This window comes from Mobula birostris, chromosome 8 (genome assembly GCF_030028105.1).
Source record: "Mobula birostris isolate sMobBir1 chromosome 8, sMobBir1.hap1, whole genome shotgun sequence".
Taxonomy (NCBI): Eukaryota; Metazoa; Chordata; class Chondrichthyes; order Myliobatiformes; family Myliobatidae; genus Mobula; species Mobula birostris.
Window position 1 is genome coordinate 99,944,431 of NC_092377.1, and position 16,948 is coordinate 99,961,378.

At 42.3% G+C, this 16,948-nt stretch overlaps 1 protein-coding gene across 10 annotated transcripts in view; it reads left to right on the plus strand.

The window, feature by feature from the left end:
• Positions 1–16,948, plus strand: part of reps1 (RALBP1 associated Eps domain containing 1) — a 111,439-nt gene that overhangs the window by 17,247 nt on the left and 77,244 nt on the right. Inside the window, exon 1 of one of the 10 annotated variants that reach the window (XM_072265786.1) lies at positions 15,721–15,912. The exons of the other annotated variants lie outside the window; for them this stretch is intronic. Within the exon in view, the coding sequence (XP_072121887.1) occupies positions 15,903–15,912 (10 nt within the window). The 5' untranslated portion in view covers positions 15,721–15,902. Of the gene's footprint in view, positions 1–15,720; positions 15,913–16,948 lie in introns of those variants that run through there. 10 annotated transcript variants of the gene reach the window in all.

The window sequence follows — 16,948 nt, forward strand, 5'->3', positions numbered from 1 at the left end:
ATAAAAGTTAGAGCATCATGTTGCCACTTAACAAAATATTGGTTAGGCTACATTTGGAGTATTGTATGCCATTCTGTTTCTATGCTATAGGAAGGATGCAGTTGTGAGGGGACAATAGAATGTGCGGTAGAAGGATTTTGAAAGGTGTGAGCGGAAGCAGCCAGGGCATTTTACATGCCACAGTTCCTGAGGAGATATTGGATTGTGTGTATTTAGGCACAGCAAGCACCAATAAGAGGTTGGGTTTAAGTAGAGCGGCCATTGTGCGAGTGAACCATTGTTAGAGTGGGGAGTTGAGGCTTTGGCTAGAGGTTTTGGCGAGAAGTGGCAAAGGCTGTAGGTAGATTTTTAAATTTTAATTTTCTTTGTTGCTCACTGTACATTTGGAGCAGTGAGGATGCCAGACAGGATAGTGGAATGCTCCTCTTGTGGGATGTGGGAGTGATAAAGTTTAAGGGAATAGGGGAATTCTCAAGATTCCTGTAAATAATGGATTCAGTACTATGTCTGTGACTGCAGTGTGTTTGAATAATGTCTCACAGCTGCTTTCTTTGGAGCAAGATAAGGGTTAAAGAAAACCACAGCGGGCAGGTCTCTGGCTCTGTGGTTCAGAAGGGAAGGGGAGAGAAGAGGTGAGCTGTAGTGATAGGAGATTCAGTGGGTTAGAGGGACTGAAAGGAGGCTCTGTGGATGAGATTCTTGGATGGTTTGTTGCCTCCCAGTTTCCAGGGTCAGGGACATCTCTGATAGTCCACAGCATTCTTAAGTGGGAAGGTCATGTTCCAAATTGGTACCAATGAAATGGATAGGAGGGGTGATAAGGTCCCTCAAAGTGAGTTCAGGGAGTTGGGTCCTAGGCTAAAGGACAGGACCTCTAGGGTTGTGATCTCAGGATTGTTATTGGTGCCACATACTATTGAGACTAGAAATAGGAAGATCATACAGTTTAACATGTGGCTAAAGAGTTGGTGTAAGAGGGAGGGTGTCTGATTTTTGGATCATTGAGCTCTCTTTCAAGATTTCAAGTCAGGTTTATTGTTATTTAACTACATCTATATAATGTATATAACTATTATGTATGTAGAAGTCAGACAGCGTTTCTCCGAACCAGGGTGTAAAGCGCAGTGGTACACATAACACACAATAACTAATGAAGGTAAGGAGAAAATTGTGAGATGATTCTCTCATAAATAACAACTAAAGTACATTAATATTAAATAGTGTAAGGTACGGAAAAGATTGACACTTCAAAAACAACGCGGCAGGGAGTTCAGAAGCCTGATGGCCTGGGGGAAGAAATTTACTCATCCTGACCGTTTTTGTTTTTATGCATCAGAGTCTCCTGCCTGATCGGAGGAAGTCAACGAGGATGATGGGTGGTAGGGAGCCCCTATGATCCTCCAGCTGTTCTCAGTCCTTTTGTAGGTTTTTCTGGTCTGATGCTCGACTACTCCCATTCCAAATGGAGATCCAACTTGTCAGGACATTCTCATTGGTATTCCTCAAACACAATTAAGGTGATGTGCACCTTGCTTGCCTCAGTCTTCTTAGGAAGCGGACTCTTCTTGGGAAGGTGGGACCTGTACAGACAGGACAGCTTGTAGCTGAACTGGAAGAGGACTCGTATCCTTGTGGGAAAGTCAGGAATTGAAAGATTGAGCATGGTGGGACTAATGTTCTGAGCTGCATATATTACAATGCATGGGAGTATTGTAGGAAAGACTTATGAGCTTGGGGCATGGTTCAGCACATGGAATTATGATATTGTAGCCATGAGTGAGACTTGGTTGCTAGAGGGGGAGGACTGGTTCCATGTTCTGTGGTTCTGTTTCAGATGTGACAGAGCTGGTGGGATTAAAGGGCGAGGGGAGGCATTGCTAGTCAGGGAAAATGTCACAAAAGTGCTCAATAGGATAGAATCATCTAGTGAGGCTATATGGTGGAACTAAAGAATAGTGGGGCTATATTTTAGACCACCAGCAGTCCGTGGGATATAGAACAAATTTGTAGAGACTGTTGCAAGAAACATAAGGTTGTGATATTAGGTGATTTTAACTTTACATGTATTAAAATTGTCAAGGACAAGAGGGGAAAACAAATAGCTGTTTAGTTTTCCTTCATTTGACGCTATCCTTGTTACCTCCATCGAGTGGAGGGGCAGGGGTCTTGGGTCCCACACCACTAGGTTTGGGAGCTGTTGTTGCCCTGCAGCCATTGGGCTCTACAGTTGTGGACTCACTTTCGAGGACATAAGAAAATAAGAAATAGCAGGTGTAGGCCATCTAGCCCATTGGGCCTGCTCTGCCATTTAATAAGATCATGGCTGATCTGGCCATGGACTAATCTCCACTTGCCTACCTGTTCCCCATAACCCTTAATTCCCTTACTATACAAAAATTTAACCAACCTTGTCTTAAATATATTTACTGAGATAGCCTCCACTGCTTCATTGGGCAAAGAATTCCACAGATTCACCACTCTCTGGGGAATAACAGTTCCTCCATCTCCATCCCAAATCTACTCTTGAGGCTATGTCCTCTACTTCTAGAATCACCTATCAGTGGAAACAAGTTTCTTGCCTCTATCTTGTCTATCCCTTTCATAATATTATATGCTTCTATAAGACATCCTCTCATTCTTCTGAATTCCAGCGAGTACAGTCCCAGGCAACAATCTCTCCTCGTAGTCTAACCCCCCCCCCTCATCTCTGAAATCAACCTGGTGAACCTCCTCTGCACCGCCTCCAAAGCCAGTATATCCTTCCTCAAGTAAAGAGACCAGAACTGTATGCTGTACTCTAGGTGTGGCCTCACCAGTACCCTGTACAGTTGCAACATCACCATCCTGCTCTTAAATTCAATCATGCTAGCATTCCCTTTGCCTTCTTGATAGCCTGCTGCATCTGCAAACCAACCTTTCATGATTCATGGGCAAGCACTCCCAAGTCCCTCTGCAAGCTTCATGCTGTAATTTTTTACCATTTAAATAATAATCTGTTCTTCCATTTTTCCTTCTATTTACCAACATTGTATTCCATCTGCCAGACTCTTGCCCACTCACTTAACCTATCTATACAGTTGGTCCTCCTTATCCGTGGGCGAGTGGTTCCGGGACCCCCCGCGGACACCAAAAAATGCAGATGCTCAAGTCCGTTATATAAAATGGCATAGTATTTGCGTATAACCTACGCACATCCTCCCGTATACTTTAAATCATCTAGATTACTTATAATACCTAATACAACGTAAATGCTATGTAAATAGGTTGTTATGCTGTATTGTTTAGGGAATAATGACAAGGAAAAAAATGTTCAAACAACGAGTGCTGAAGAGAGAACTTCTGGGTTTTCCCAATTCGCTGTTGGTTGAATCCGCGTATGCAGAACCTGCGGATAAGGAGGGCCGACTGTATTTCTGCAGACACCCCGTATTTTCTGCACAATTTGCTTTTCCACTCAATTTAGTATCATCAGCAAACTTAGATACACTACACTCAGTTCCCTCTTCCAGATTGTTAATGTATATTGTGCTCACCACTGATTGCCAACCAGAATAACACGCATGTATCTGAACTCTCAGCTTTCTATTAGCTAACCAAGCCTCTATTCATGCTAATACATCACCCCCATCTCTACACATCCTTAGGGATAAGTCTTTTATGTGGCATCTTGTCAAGTGTCTTCTACGCTTTGGTCTTTCATCCCCCTCCCACTCCGGACTATCAGAGTTTTTGCCTTTCAACATTGTTACAATATGACCCAATACTGGCTGAAGGGATGGCATCTCGTCTTCCATTTGGGCATGTCATAGCCTTCGGGGCCTAGAAATTGCATTAGAAGGTGGAAGGTTGCAATATAATACAGAGGCCTTTCAGCCTACTCCAAGATTAATCTAACCCTTCCCCCACTTAGCCCTCTGTATTTTTCTGTATCCACGTGCCAATCTAAGACTCTTAAATATTTGTGTGGTACCATTCTTCTTCTCTCCTCCCCTCGCCCCCCCCCCCCCAACTGTCTTTTCCTCCCATTCGCTTAAAATTATGCCCACTGTATTGGCCATTTCCATTTCCATCCTGGGTACATGTCTCTGACTGTCCACTCAATGTATGTCTTATCTTTTGACCCTATATTAAGTCTTCCTTTGTTCCAGAGTGTAAAGCCCTAGCTCACTCAACCTGTCCTCGTAAGACATGGTCTCATGCACAGCATAACTATAATTCTGTCTGTGATATTGGCTCTCTTTTTTCTTCTCTAGCCTAACTTGCTTGGCATGTCCTACTATATCTACATGCTCCCTCCCATTTAATCATTGACCATTTAACCTTGTTTACAGCTTATCTCTGTGGTTGCTTTCCTTTTCCCCTCTCAGTGAAATCTTGTTCCTGCAGCCTAATATGCTTTTCTCTGCATCCTAGTTATGACAAAGGGTCGTCCACCTGAAATGTTAGCTCTTTCTCTTCCCTCTGAAGCAGCCTGACCTGGGTATTTCCAGCATTTTCTACTTTTGTTTTAAATTTCTCACATTTGCAGGTGTTTTGATTTTTTTTCTTCCACTTTTCCTTGTCACTTTTTCTTCCAAAATGTTTGTTGTCCCTTCAATACTTGGTTCCTAATCTATCTCTACATTTTATATGATGATGCTTTTATAATGGTGTTTACATTGCAGATACATCCTGGTATACATTATTCACATTTTATTCCACATCTGTACTTCTAACTTTTATTTTTATAATTCTTTGTTCTTTGTAATTGTTGAAGGGTTTTTTTTTGTTGCATGTCGTTCCAATGCACTACAGTAATTCCAAATACACAATCGTGTGGGAGTAACTCAATGCATGCAGACATGGTTCAGTTGTTGTTCAGACCAAATATCAGAATGAGGAAGAAATGTGATCTAAGTGAGTTTGACTGTGGAATAATTGTTGGTGCCAGATGTTGTGGTTTGAATATTCCAGTAAGTGCTGATCTCCTGGGATTTTCATGCACACCATTCTCAAGAGTTTACTGAAAATGATTGAAAAATTAAAAAAAAAATCCAGTGAGTGGCAGTTATGTGGGTAGAAATGCTTTGTTAATGAGAAAAGTCACAGGAAAATGACCTGACTGGTTCAAGCTGGCAGGAAGGTGATAGTAACTCAAATAACCACTTGTTACAATCTCGGTGGCATCCGTTAGTCTCGTGAGACCATGGATCTATGCCTGGAAAGTCTTGCAAGGAGTGCCCTCTCCTTGGCGCAGGCCTGGGCAAGGTTGTATGGAAGACTGGCAGTTGCCCATGCAGCAAGTCTCTCCTCTCCACGACACTGATGTTGTCCAAGGGAAGGGCAAGGGCCAATACAGTTTGGCACTAGTGTCGTCGCAGGAGTTGCCAGAACGAGGTTGAAGGCAACATCGGACTGCCTTAGGGACTCCAGCTCCGGATTTGTCCTCAGGGTTTACTCCCGAAGCCTTTCCCTTGAGTGGTTATGGTCACAAGGCAGCAGTGGTTTGAAATCAGAGTTTTCCCTCTCTTAGATAGACTGCTTTCCCAGGCTGACTAGCTCCATCTACCTGAAGCACTGGTTTTAAGGCACCAGGACCCACCTTCGCCCCTTCTCCTGTCAGCAGAAACAGTTCCGCCAGGCTTAGAGGCTAAACCACACAAGGCCAGGAGTTGGACTTGGTTATCAGAGGCTATTTGAGGCGCATGCCGTGAGGAGCACTTTTAGGTAGTGGGAGCTTGTCCCCACTACCACTCCTCAGTTTGACAACCTTGGAACCAACTCATTACATTAGTGGTGTGCAAAAGAGCATATGTGAATGCATGATACGGTGAACCTGGAAGTGGATGATCCATAGCAGCAGAAGACCTCTAAGTACAGGAGGTATTTGATAAGGTGACCACTGATTGGTAATTCTTGATCATTCTCCAGCTACTATTCTGCAATCACTATTGGGATGATGTACCTATTTCTGCATTCCCTGATCATCACTCTTCATTGTAATGCCATGTTTTTTCATAAACAGTACTTCGTATATTTCTTTTATTTGTTGCAAGCTCTAACCTTATCTATTGATTTACACTTGGATTTGTACCCTCTATCCCACTCTGATAGTCTATTTAGCATTTTTCATATTAATAATTTTCTTTTACCTTGCCTTTAGTCTTTGTAATTTGCCATATCCTTGAACCTTACATTAAAATATTTCCCATAGACACAGGGAGAGTTGGTGGATCCACATTCAATTGTGACACTTAAATGGGAACTGGATAAGCAGATAACAAAATTCAAGGTATATTTAATATCAAAGAATACAACCCTGAGATTTGTCTGTTTACGGGCAACTGCAAAGCAGGAAACCTAAAAGAACCCAATTTAAAAAAGACCAGCACCCAGTGCACAGAGAAAGAGGGAGAAAGAGTAGGCCAATAACCTCTGTCTTAGTTCATACAGTGGGGCAAATCACCATGAAGCTGGCAGACACGAAGAGCATAGCAGCTGAAGCAGTTCAACGACCTCATACTGTGGAGAAAGAGAACATCATAGGAGACTGAGCTGAATCAGCCCGATCCTTGCCTCTGGCCCCAACACCCCACCTTTTCAGTCTATTTGTGCCGACGTTTAAATTGTTCAAACACCAGATCATGCTGTGCAATAGGACCTGGGTCCTGCTGCAGTGATGCGCTCTGGGCCTAGACCTCGCCACCTAGCCCGAGGCCATTGTCCACCTTTCCGGATCGGCTCGGTGCTTGGGTCGATCCAACCTTGGTCCCATTTTAGGTGGATGATCTATGAAACTAACTTCCGCATTGACTCCGCTCCGATTCCTTTGCTTTCTCTAACTCCGACATTGTCTCAAACATCCCTTGACCCTTGAGTCAGCTTCACCTTCACTTGCCGCCTCTTTGATTGCAGTGATAGTTTACCTCAGGAAAAAGTGTTATCTTGCCTTTTGAACTACCAGTAAGCTGTTGCCTGACTTAAGTAGCGATGGGGTGCTGTGTTTTTGAGAATCATAGTGATTGGTGTAATTCTGTTACAGCACCAACAATTCAGTTTCAATTCCTGCCACTGTCTGTAAGGAGTTTGTACATTCTTCCCATGACTCATAGGTTTCCTCTGGATGCTCTGGTTTCCTCCCACATTCCAAAGACGTATGGGTTAGTAGGTTAGTTGGTCACAGGGGTGTAATTGGGTGGTGTGGGCTTGTTGGCTAGAATTGCCTGTATCTCTAAATAAGTGCAACTAAAAGCAAAAAAAGTCAACTGCTGGAAATAGTGGGTCATGCAGTATCTATGGAGGCAGTTTCAGGGAAGCTGGCCAGAGGAAGTGGTTTGGTAGAGGCTGATGGGTGTGGAGGAGAGGGGGTGATCATTTCTCCACCCTCGTTTACCTGCTCTATCAAATATTTTTAAGTAATATTGACTGAAACAAGATGTTTAGAAATTTAAGCACTAAAGGAGATATTACTTTAATAGTCTTACTGAAGGGTCTTGACCCAAGATGTTTGTTATTTCTTTCCATAAGTGTTGCCCGACCTGCTGAGTTACTCCAGTATTTTATCTTACTGTTGCTTTAATATTTCTGTAACCTGACCTTTTGTACTGTAGCTGAAATAAACCCATGTATGTGAATTATATTCAATAGATGATCTCAGCAGACCAGCAAAATTTCACTAAAATTACTTGTGGAAATTTTTGATAGAAACAAGGCGATGGTTAAATTTTTAAGCTTTGAATCCCCTTGCACCTGAAGCATTTTTTACAATGGCTGCTCAATTGAACATCTTGTATAGTTGTGAAGTAATTGAAGAGATTTTCTTGTCGGTTCTAGCCCTGGTGTTTGTTCAATTGTTTGAAATTTCAGTGTTCTCTTAAAGTTATTATTTTAACAAACTAAGATGGATTAAATCAACAATAGATGTATTTATTAATTTTTCTGCTTTGATGCAGCCAGTTTTAAAAGACTAACCAAAAGAATTTCCTGAAGCGAAGAGTAGAAATTCACATTCTAACTTGTCCAATCATGACTTTCCACTTTTTCCCCATATTGCATAATCCATTAAACTTGAAAGATGTGGTTGGTTTGTAGTATGTATTTTTACTTTCCCAAGCATTAACATTTGTCCTGTATAAATCATAACTTAAATGTATTGCAAAATATTTAACGGTATAATTCACATCTGTTCAATGCTAAGGTGAGTGCACAGTTTATTGATCCTCAAAATCGACGAACTTTGGACAACAGACTCTGGTCGTATATGTATTTCCCTTTAAGAAAACGGAAGCAGGGAGTTATGCTGGGCTACAGGTACAACTGAAATGCAGAAGTTTTTGTCCTCTTCGCTCCTGCCCCCCCCCCCCCCCAAACTCCTCACTCAGCAGCTGGTGAATGTACAGTCCTCTGGAACATAAAACTCAAGACCTCCGAACAAAATTCCTACTCAACAGACCTCGCATATCTAATGGTCAAGTGTCGTCCATTTTACCTGCCAAGGGAGCTTTCTGTCATCATCCTAGTAGCGGTATGTATTCCATGTTAGGCTAATGTCAGGCAGGTACTGGAGAGCTGAACAACATAGTTAGCAGTCAAAAAACAGCACACCCTGATTCCTTCCCTAACATTGTGGAGATTTCAACCAGGTCAGCTGAAATCTGAGCAACTACTAACAACATCTCACCCATGGAACCAGAGGAGTCGACACACTTGACCGCTGTTATACCACCATCAAGAGCACTATTACAATATTAACAGTATTGCACTATACTGTTGCCACAAAACAACAAATTTCATGACATATGCCAGTGATATTAAACTTGATTCTGATTTGCTGGCTGCTCCACAAGTGTAGTTCACTCAGCAACAGCGTCATTTTTGTTCAGCCCCTTTCATACCAAAAATTTCCCAAGGTGAAAAACACTAAGACAGCTGAGGAGATGTGGGGTCGGTAACCATTAAACTGGTTTGGAAACACGAGGAAATCTGCAGATGCTGGAATTTCAAGCAACACACATAAAAGTTGCTGGTGAACCCAGCAGGAGGAAGGGTCTCGGCCCGAAACGTCGACTGTACCTCTTCCTATAGATGCTGCCTGGCCTGCTGCGTTCACCAGCAACTTAAACTGGTTTGGAGATGGGTTTTAGGGAGCGAGGAGGCTTAGAAAAGGCATACCATATCTTTGTGAAAAGCAAAGGAACGAGTACTGATCGCATTCATTCGGATGGTCAGCGAGGCTGTAATTTTGGGGGAGGTAGATGGCCTGTTTCTCAGGAGTTTAGACATGGGAAGGAGCAGGTCCATAGTTAGGTTCAGTAGTGATGTGACTGCCAGGGGCAAGGAGTTTATGGCTGGGTGTGTGCTTTCATTACCTTTCATTTTGTTCTTGCATATAGATTGTGTTGCATGCTTGGCAACACCGCCTTGTACCTGGCAACTATTTTTTTTAAAAAAACGGTAGAGGCCATTTAATCTGGGGCAGTTTGAGAACATAATACTGTATTCTATGATCCAGGGGTTCCTAACCTTATGCCACAGAACTCTACCATTAACCGAAGGGTCCGTGGACCCCACGTTGGGCATTCCTGCTCTAAACAATTATTAAGTATACATTATTTATCCAAAGATACAAGAACAATAATAACTAGGAGAAGGAATCGACCATCCAGCCCATCAAGTCTTCTCTGCCGTTCAATAAGAACGTACTGATTTAGCCATGGGCTCAGCTCCACCTACCTGCCTTTTCTGCATAACCCGCAATTCCCTGCTATGCAAAAATCTATCTAAAGCTGTCTTAAATGTATTTAATGAAGTAGCTTCCACTACTTTCGTGGGCAAAGTATTCCACAGATTTGCTGCTTTGTGGGGGGAGAAAGCAATTTCTCCACATCTCCGTTCTGAATCCCTGAATCTTGAGGCTATGTTCCCTAGTTCTACTCTCATTCACCAGAAGAATCAACTTTCCTGCCTCTTTCTTATCTCTTTCATAATTTTATGTTTTTCTCTCATTCTTCTGAATAGTCTGAGATGACTCAATCTCTCTTCATAGACAAAATCCCTCATCTCCAGAATCAACCCGGTGAACCTCCTCTGCACCAGTTTCAAACACAATACATCTTTCCTCAAGTAAGGAAATCAGAACTGCATGTAGTACTCCAGAACTTTCCTGCTCTTAAATTCAATCCCTGTAGCAATAAAGGCCAACATTCATTTGCCATGATATTTTGCAATTCAAGTCCATCTGCCTAATAGCCAGCTGTAATCTTGACAATTTAAGTCTGGGTTTCTCAACCGGGCTTCTGTGGAACCCTAAGGTTCTTTGAAAGGTCACTAGGGGTTCTGTGAGAGATGTGATTTTAAATAATAAACATCTTTGGAATTTTGCAGTGGTAGGCAGTGACTGAGCAGACCAGTTAACAATCTTGTTAGAGATCTCTCAGCCCTATATGGCAGTGCACAGTAGGACCATGTTTATTTGGTTGAGCCCATTCCCAGATTTTGATGTGAGATGGTGGAAGCCGTTGGTAATTGGCGAGCATAGTACTGCATGGAGGGGACGATGGTAGGTTGATGAGTACTGTATTGCACAGAGGAGAGGATGGTGGGCTGATGAGTGTGAAGTGTGTTTTCTGAGCATTGAATGGACTCGCCCAACCTGGTCTTTTAGGGGCTATTATTGCCTGTGTTTTACAAACATGTCTGACGGTCCACTGTGGTGATTTTTGAAGAGGAGTTGTGAGATGGACGAGGAGGGTTCTAGGCTTAGGCCTATGGACAATTCTGATAAGCATTACAATCTTAATCATTTCACTGCCTTAGAGCAACAACGGATACAAAAAAGGGCCTGAGAGTGAGGAAGGATATTGGGAAGTCTCAAGCCTTATTGAAAACCACCTGGAAGAACTGCAGAACAAAACTGAACAGTGTTTTCCTTCCCTTCAGCTTAAGTGTATGACAAGGTAAAGGACCCTTTCTCTGAATCTTCTGCTCAGCCTGAGAACTTCTCTTTAAGAGAAGAGGAAGAACTTTGTGAGCTGAGGTCAGGTCGTGCACTCAAAATGAGATTTACTGACCCGCCCCTGAACAAGTTCCGGATTTCTGTGAAAGGGTATCCTGCCATTCATAGGAAAGAAACGTACATTTTGCTGCAGTTTTCATAGTTTTGTCATAGTCATACTTTATTGATCCTGGGGGAAATTGGTTTTCGTTACAGTTGCACCGTAAATAGTAATAGAACCATAAATAGTTAAATAGTAATATGTAAATTATGCCAGTAAATTATGAAATGTCCAGGACCAGCCTATTGGCTCAGGGTGTCTGACCCTCCAAGGGAGGAGTTGTAAAGTTTGATGGCCACATTCAACTACTTATATGCGTGACCAGTCTTTTTTCTAGTTTAACAAGCATCAAGAGCAAGGATAGAAATCGTCTCATGTCAGTTGAAGGTGAAATCTGAGTGTGCTTATCTCAAGTTTGACCAGAATTGAGTATTTGTGCTGCGAAAAACAAGCTCAGGTTTCACATGCTTCCTATGTTTGAGTCTGATCATGTCACTTAGTAAGAAAATGTTCTTGTATAAAATTGTGTCTTATGCTATATTTTTATTTATTCTCTGACCTGCTTCAGACCATATCCCGGTAGTTGGAATGGTTTGTTAGAGAGCTAGATTCAAGTAGACCTTCAATATGTTCGAAGGAATGTCTTAAAAGTGAAGCAATGAATACATTTAGAAAGCTGTTTCTAAAATGGGAATATCTTATTTCCACTGGGTAGCCTCCAACCTGATGGCATGAACATTGATTTCTCCAATTTTAATTTTTCCCCCCTTCCCTCCCTTTCCCTTTTCCAATTCCCCATTCTGGTGTCCCTCTCTCCCCATCTCTTTCTGATTTGCCCATTACCCCATCTAGTTCCCCTCCTCTTTCCCTTTCCCTCTCTCCATGTCCTCGCAATAGATTCCTCCTTTAGCCCTTTTTCTTTTTCCACCTGTCGCCTTCCAGCTTGAGTTCCCCCACTTCTCCACCCACCTTGCCCGTCACCTTTTACTCCTTCCTATTGCTCCCATCTTTTTATTCTGGCTTCTTCCTCTTCCCTTTCCAGACCTGATGAGACCTGAAATATTGACTGTTTATTCATTTCCATAGATGCTGCCTAACCTGCTGAGTTCCTCCAACACTTTATGTATGTGTGTTACTCTGAATTTCCAGCATCTGCAGAATCTCATGTCTAGATCCACATATCTCTTGTGTCAAGCTTTGGCATGCTTGAATTGGAATGATAAACTTGGTGAAGCAGCTAAAAATAGTGTTCATAAAGTTAGGGCTCTCAAAAGGCTGAAGGAGATTGATATTTCAGAGGCTTGATTACTGTATGAAATCTAGGATGAGAATCTTCAGGTTGATTTTTAGGTCAAGTAAAACAGGTGGTGAGTGAATGGTATGAGTCAGAACATGGAGCACTGCTGGATATGGAAGTTAATAATAGATCTGGTCATAAATATTAGTGAGCTCCATCATGGATATGAACCTCCGTAGTATCTGAACAAGCAGTGCCTTAAGAAAACAGCGTCCATCATTAAGGATCCCCACCACCCAGGACATGCTTTCTTCACACTGTTGCCATCGGGATCGCAGTACAGAACCCTGAAGGCACACACTCAGTAATTCAGGAGTAGTTTCTTCCCCTCTGCCATCTGATTTCTAAATGGACGTTGAACCCATGAACGCTACCCCACTAGTTTTTATTTTTTTATTTTATTTATTTTAACTTAACTATTTTATAGACATATACATGTATGTATCTAATTTTTTTGTTCTCAATATTTATTTATCATTGTACTTCTGTAAAGTTAATGAAATTCATGACATATGCCAGTATTATTAAACCTACTCCTGACTGTGACACTGATTCTGAAATATTGCGTAACTTGTTTAATTCAAAGTAAAGGTCTGGATGAGTGTTTCACTGGGAAAAGCTTTTCAAATGGAAATCTGAGGCTTTCTGACTTCTCAGAGATGTTAATTTAAGCAGACCATAGCATTCAAAAATTGTTAGTTGGGTGAGTGAAGGAAAAGATTTTCTATTTGATGGCAGACAAGTGAAGACAGAGATAAATGGGCAGTTTATGGACTCCGTGAGAGCAAAATACAACAAATGAGAAATGGTGAATGAAAGCTGAAAATGTTTGCCATTTTTCACATCTGTAGTCAGAGCAAAGTCAGTGTTTCAACTCATGCCCTTTCTCAGAACTTGACATTGCAGATGAGTCAAGCAGGTCATGCAGCAAGAACTCTTAGCAACACTGGACTTCTAATAGATGTCAGAGTCACATACCACATTGAACAGCTAATCATGAATGCATAGTTATATAGCAAATGAATAACAGGTCATGTATGCTGATTGGTGCAAACCAGCACTGAGAATTAAAGCAGAGGTCAAGATAACAAAGGGGAAGATTAATTTCTGTATAAGATAAAAGCTTTACATAGCCAGTCAATCTGGTAGTTCAGCATCTCTATGCATTCCATAGTTTTCCAAAATCATTCTTGTGGATATTAGGTGTTGCTCTTGGTAACTTAGGCAAGGGTGTTATGATGATGAGGACCAGAGTACCTGATGTGAAAAGTTGTTTTCAACTTTGTTTTTTGCTCTCAGACTCCAGCTGGTATACATGTTTCAACTTAATATTGTTTTGTTCAGAATATATTTACACAAATTTCTGTTAAAAATTCTCTAAAGCAAATTTCACTTGCTACTCATTGATCACAGGCCGATCTGTTAGTACAGTCGGCCCTCCTTATCTGCGAGGGATTGGTTCCGGGACCCCTCGTGGATACCAAAAAACGCGGATGCTCAAGTCCCTTATTCAACCTGTCTAAATGCGGTGGGCGTTAGGATCCAGCAGAACCCCGGACCTTATTTAACCTGTCTCAGTGTGGTGGACATTGGGACCCGGCAGCGGAGCTCTGAATCCGCAGTGTTTCTGTTCACGAAAATAATCACGATCATGATTGAAAATAAAGTGGAAATAATAAAGCAATTGGAAAGAGGTGAAACGCCGTCGGTCATTGGAAAAGCGTTAGGCTACAGTCGGTCAACAATCGGAACAATTTAAAGGATAAAGTGAGAATGGCCTTGCCCCGATGAAAGCTACAATTATTACTAAGCAACGCAGTGGTTTAATTATTGGGTTTTGGGTTTTTGATCCTCCACATCAACCCGACACAGATGGAGAGCGCGCTCGGCAGTGGTCTGTCACTGGATTGAACGCGGGAACTTCCGTTCCCGAGTCCGGTGCTGAAACATGCATTTCTTAAGTGTTTTATATGCATAAAAAGGTAAAATATATACTAAGACAAATGTTTGACTAAGTGATGCTAAATAATACCGAATGTACCTGTTCCGACTTACTAAGTAAGAGAACTTCTGGTTTTTTTCTGATCCCGATCCACGATAACCTACACACATCCTCCCGTATACTTTAAATCATCTCTAGATTACTTATAATACCTAATACAATGTAAATGATATGAAATAGTTGTTATACTGCATTGTTTAGGGAATAATGTCAAGAAAAAAAAGTCTGTACAAGCTCAAACAACAAGTGCTGGAAGAGCACTTCCGGGTTTTCTCGATTTGCGGGTGGTTGAATTCGCACACGTGGAACTCGCGGATAAGGAGGGCCGACTGTACTGACTTGTTACTTAATACTGGGAGGTGACAGCACTGAGCAGAGCACCCGTTTTCTACCAGATATAGATGACTTGTGTGTTACAGGGGTGGGGATTGTGGCCTCAGGAAGCCACCTGTAATCACAATTTTATGTAACAGGAAGCTACATTATTTGCAGATGTAAAATAAAAATTGAAGCATGTTCTGGGTAGTGATTTATGAATTCCGATACCCAAACAGCCATGGCATCTGGATCATCTGGGTAGGGTTGCCAACGAACAAGAGTAGCAGCTAAATACGTTGGGTTTACCCTGAGAAAGACTACAATGACCATAAAGCCTTGCGCGGGCACCAGTGCGCATGCGTGTATGTGCACGTACCGATTTTCTTTTTTCTCCCTACAAATTGTTTTTGGTGATTCTGTTCTGGGGGGGAGGGGTGTTAATCACGAACGCAATATAGGTGATAAGTGGCTAATACACTCAATTTTGTTTCTAAAAGGGTTTATCTAACGAATTTAATATTAAACACACAGCACATATTTTCCTTGCATGAATATAGGGATAAGTCAATTATCAGGGGAGCTTGAAGCAAGTGTTGAACGAACTTCCAGTATAAGTGGTAGAGGCAGGTTCGATATTATCATTTAAAGAAAAATTGGGTAGGTATATGGACAGGAAAGGAATGGAGGGTTATGAGCTGAGTGCAGGTCGGTGGGACTAGGTGAGAGTAGCGTTCGGCACGGACTAGAAGGGCAGCGATAGCCTGTTTCCATGCTGTAATTGTTATATGGTTATATAAGTCACTTATAAGTCAATAGCATCATAACATTTTAAGTAACGTTTGGATATTAAACACACAGCACATATTTTCCCCGTATGAACATATAAAATCACTGCAACACACCAATATCGCTGAATCAGGGGGAGCCCTGGGCTTGTTTTCCTGCAACAAGATGGTCCTATCGAGGGGTGATAGGAGACGGCGATACTCAAAGGAGGTTCCTTATGTCTAGTCTATTCCGCAATTTTGTTTTTGTTGCATTCATTGCAGAGATATGTTGGAAATGGAAGCAACGTTTTCAGTGCTTTCGTGGCTATCTCAGGATATTTAGCCTTGACTTTGATCCAGAATGCCAGCAGAGATGTTATGTCAAATATGCTTTTCAGCCCGCCGTCATTTGCAAGCTCGAGGAGTTGACCTCCCTCCCGCGCTGACATGTGTGCGTTCAAGCTCAACAGTGGGCGTGACAGGGAATGAGGAAAGGTGCGGCTTACTCATATCGCCAAATCATATCGTTTCCTCGCGGCCCGGTAGCACATGATTTGCGGCCCGGTACCGGTCCGCGGCCCAGTGGTTGGGGACCGCTGGGTGAGTGGACAACAATGAGAGAGGCCAGGCCAGGGGAGTCTAAGCAGAATATTAAGAACTGATGGACAACAAACTAGGATATAAGGGAAGGTGCCCTCTCTGGGAGTGCTGCAAGTGGTTCTTGTTTGTGCTCTTGGCTAGCATATTACAAGAAAACTTGAGACAAGGTTTACTTACTAAAGAGGGAGTGCAGGGAAGAGTTCACTGTACCAATTTCAACTATGACAAGTTTGCTATGAGGATGGATTGAGTAGACTGAACTCTATTCTCTGGTTGGAGTAGGGGTCCCCAACCGTTTTTGCACTGTGGACCAGTTTAATATTGACAATATTCTTTTGGACCAGCTGATGGGGTGGGGTGTTCAAGTTCAACAATGCGTGACAGGGAATGAGGAAAGGTGCAGCTGACTCATATCGTTTCCTTGCGGCCTGGTGGTTGGGGACCACTGCTCTGGTGTTTAGACAATTGAGGGCAGATTGCACCAGAATGTACAGCTGAGGGGTGATTTGAGGGAGATGTATAAAGTTATGAGGGGTATAGATAGGGTGAATACAAAGAGGCTTTTTCTCACTGAGGTTAGGTGAGAGCAGAACTAGAGGCCAAAGGTTAAGGGTAAGAGCTGAAATGGTTAAGGGGAACCTAAGGGGGAATTTGACTCAGGGTGGTGAGAATGTGGACTGAGCTGCCAGCGGAAGTGGTGGATGCGGGCTCAATTTCATTTAAGAAAAGCTTGGACAAGTACATGGATGGGAGAAGTATAGAGAACTATGGGACCAGGCTGAATAACAATTCAGCTCAGACTGGATGAGCTGAAGTGCTAAATGACTCTTTAAAAAGCCTTGCCAGGCTGACTGGGTAGAGGATATTTCAACTGTCTGGGTGGTCTAAAACTGGAGCCACAGCTTCAAAGTAAGGGGTTAGATCTTTTAGG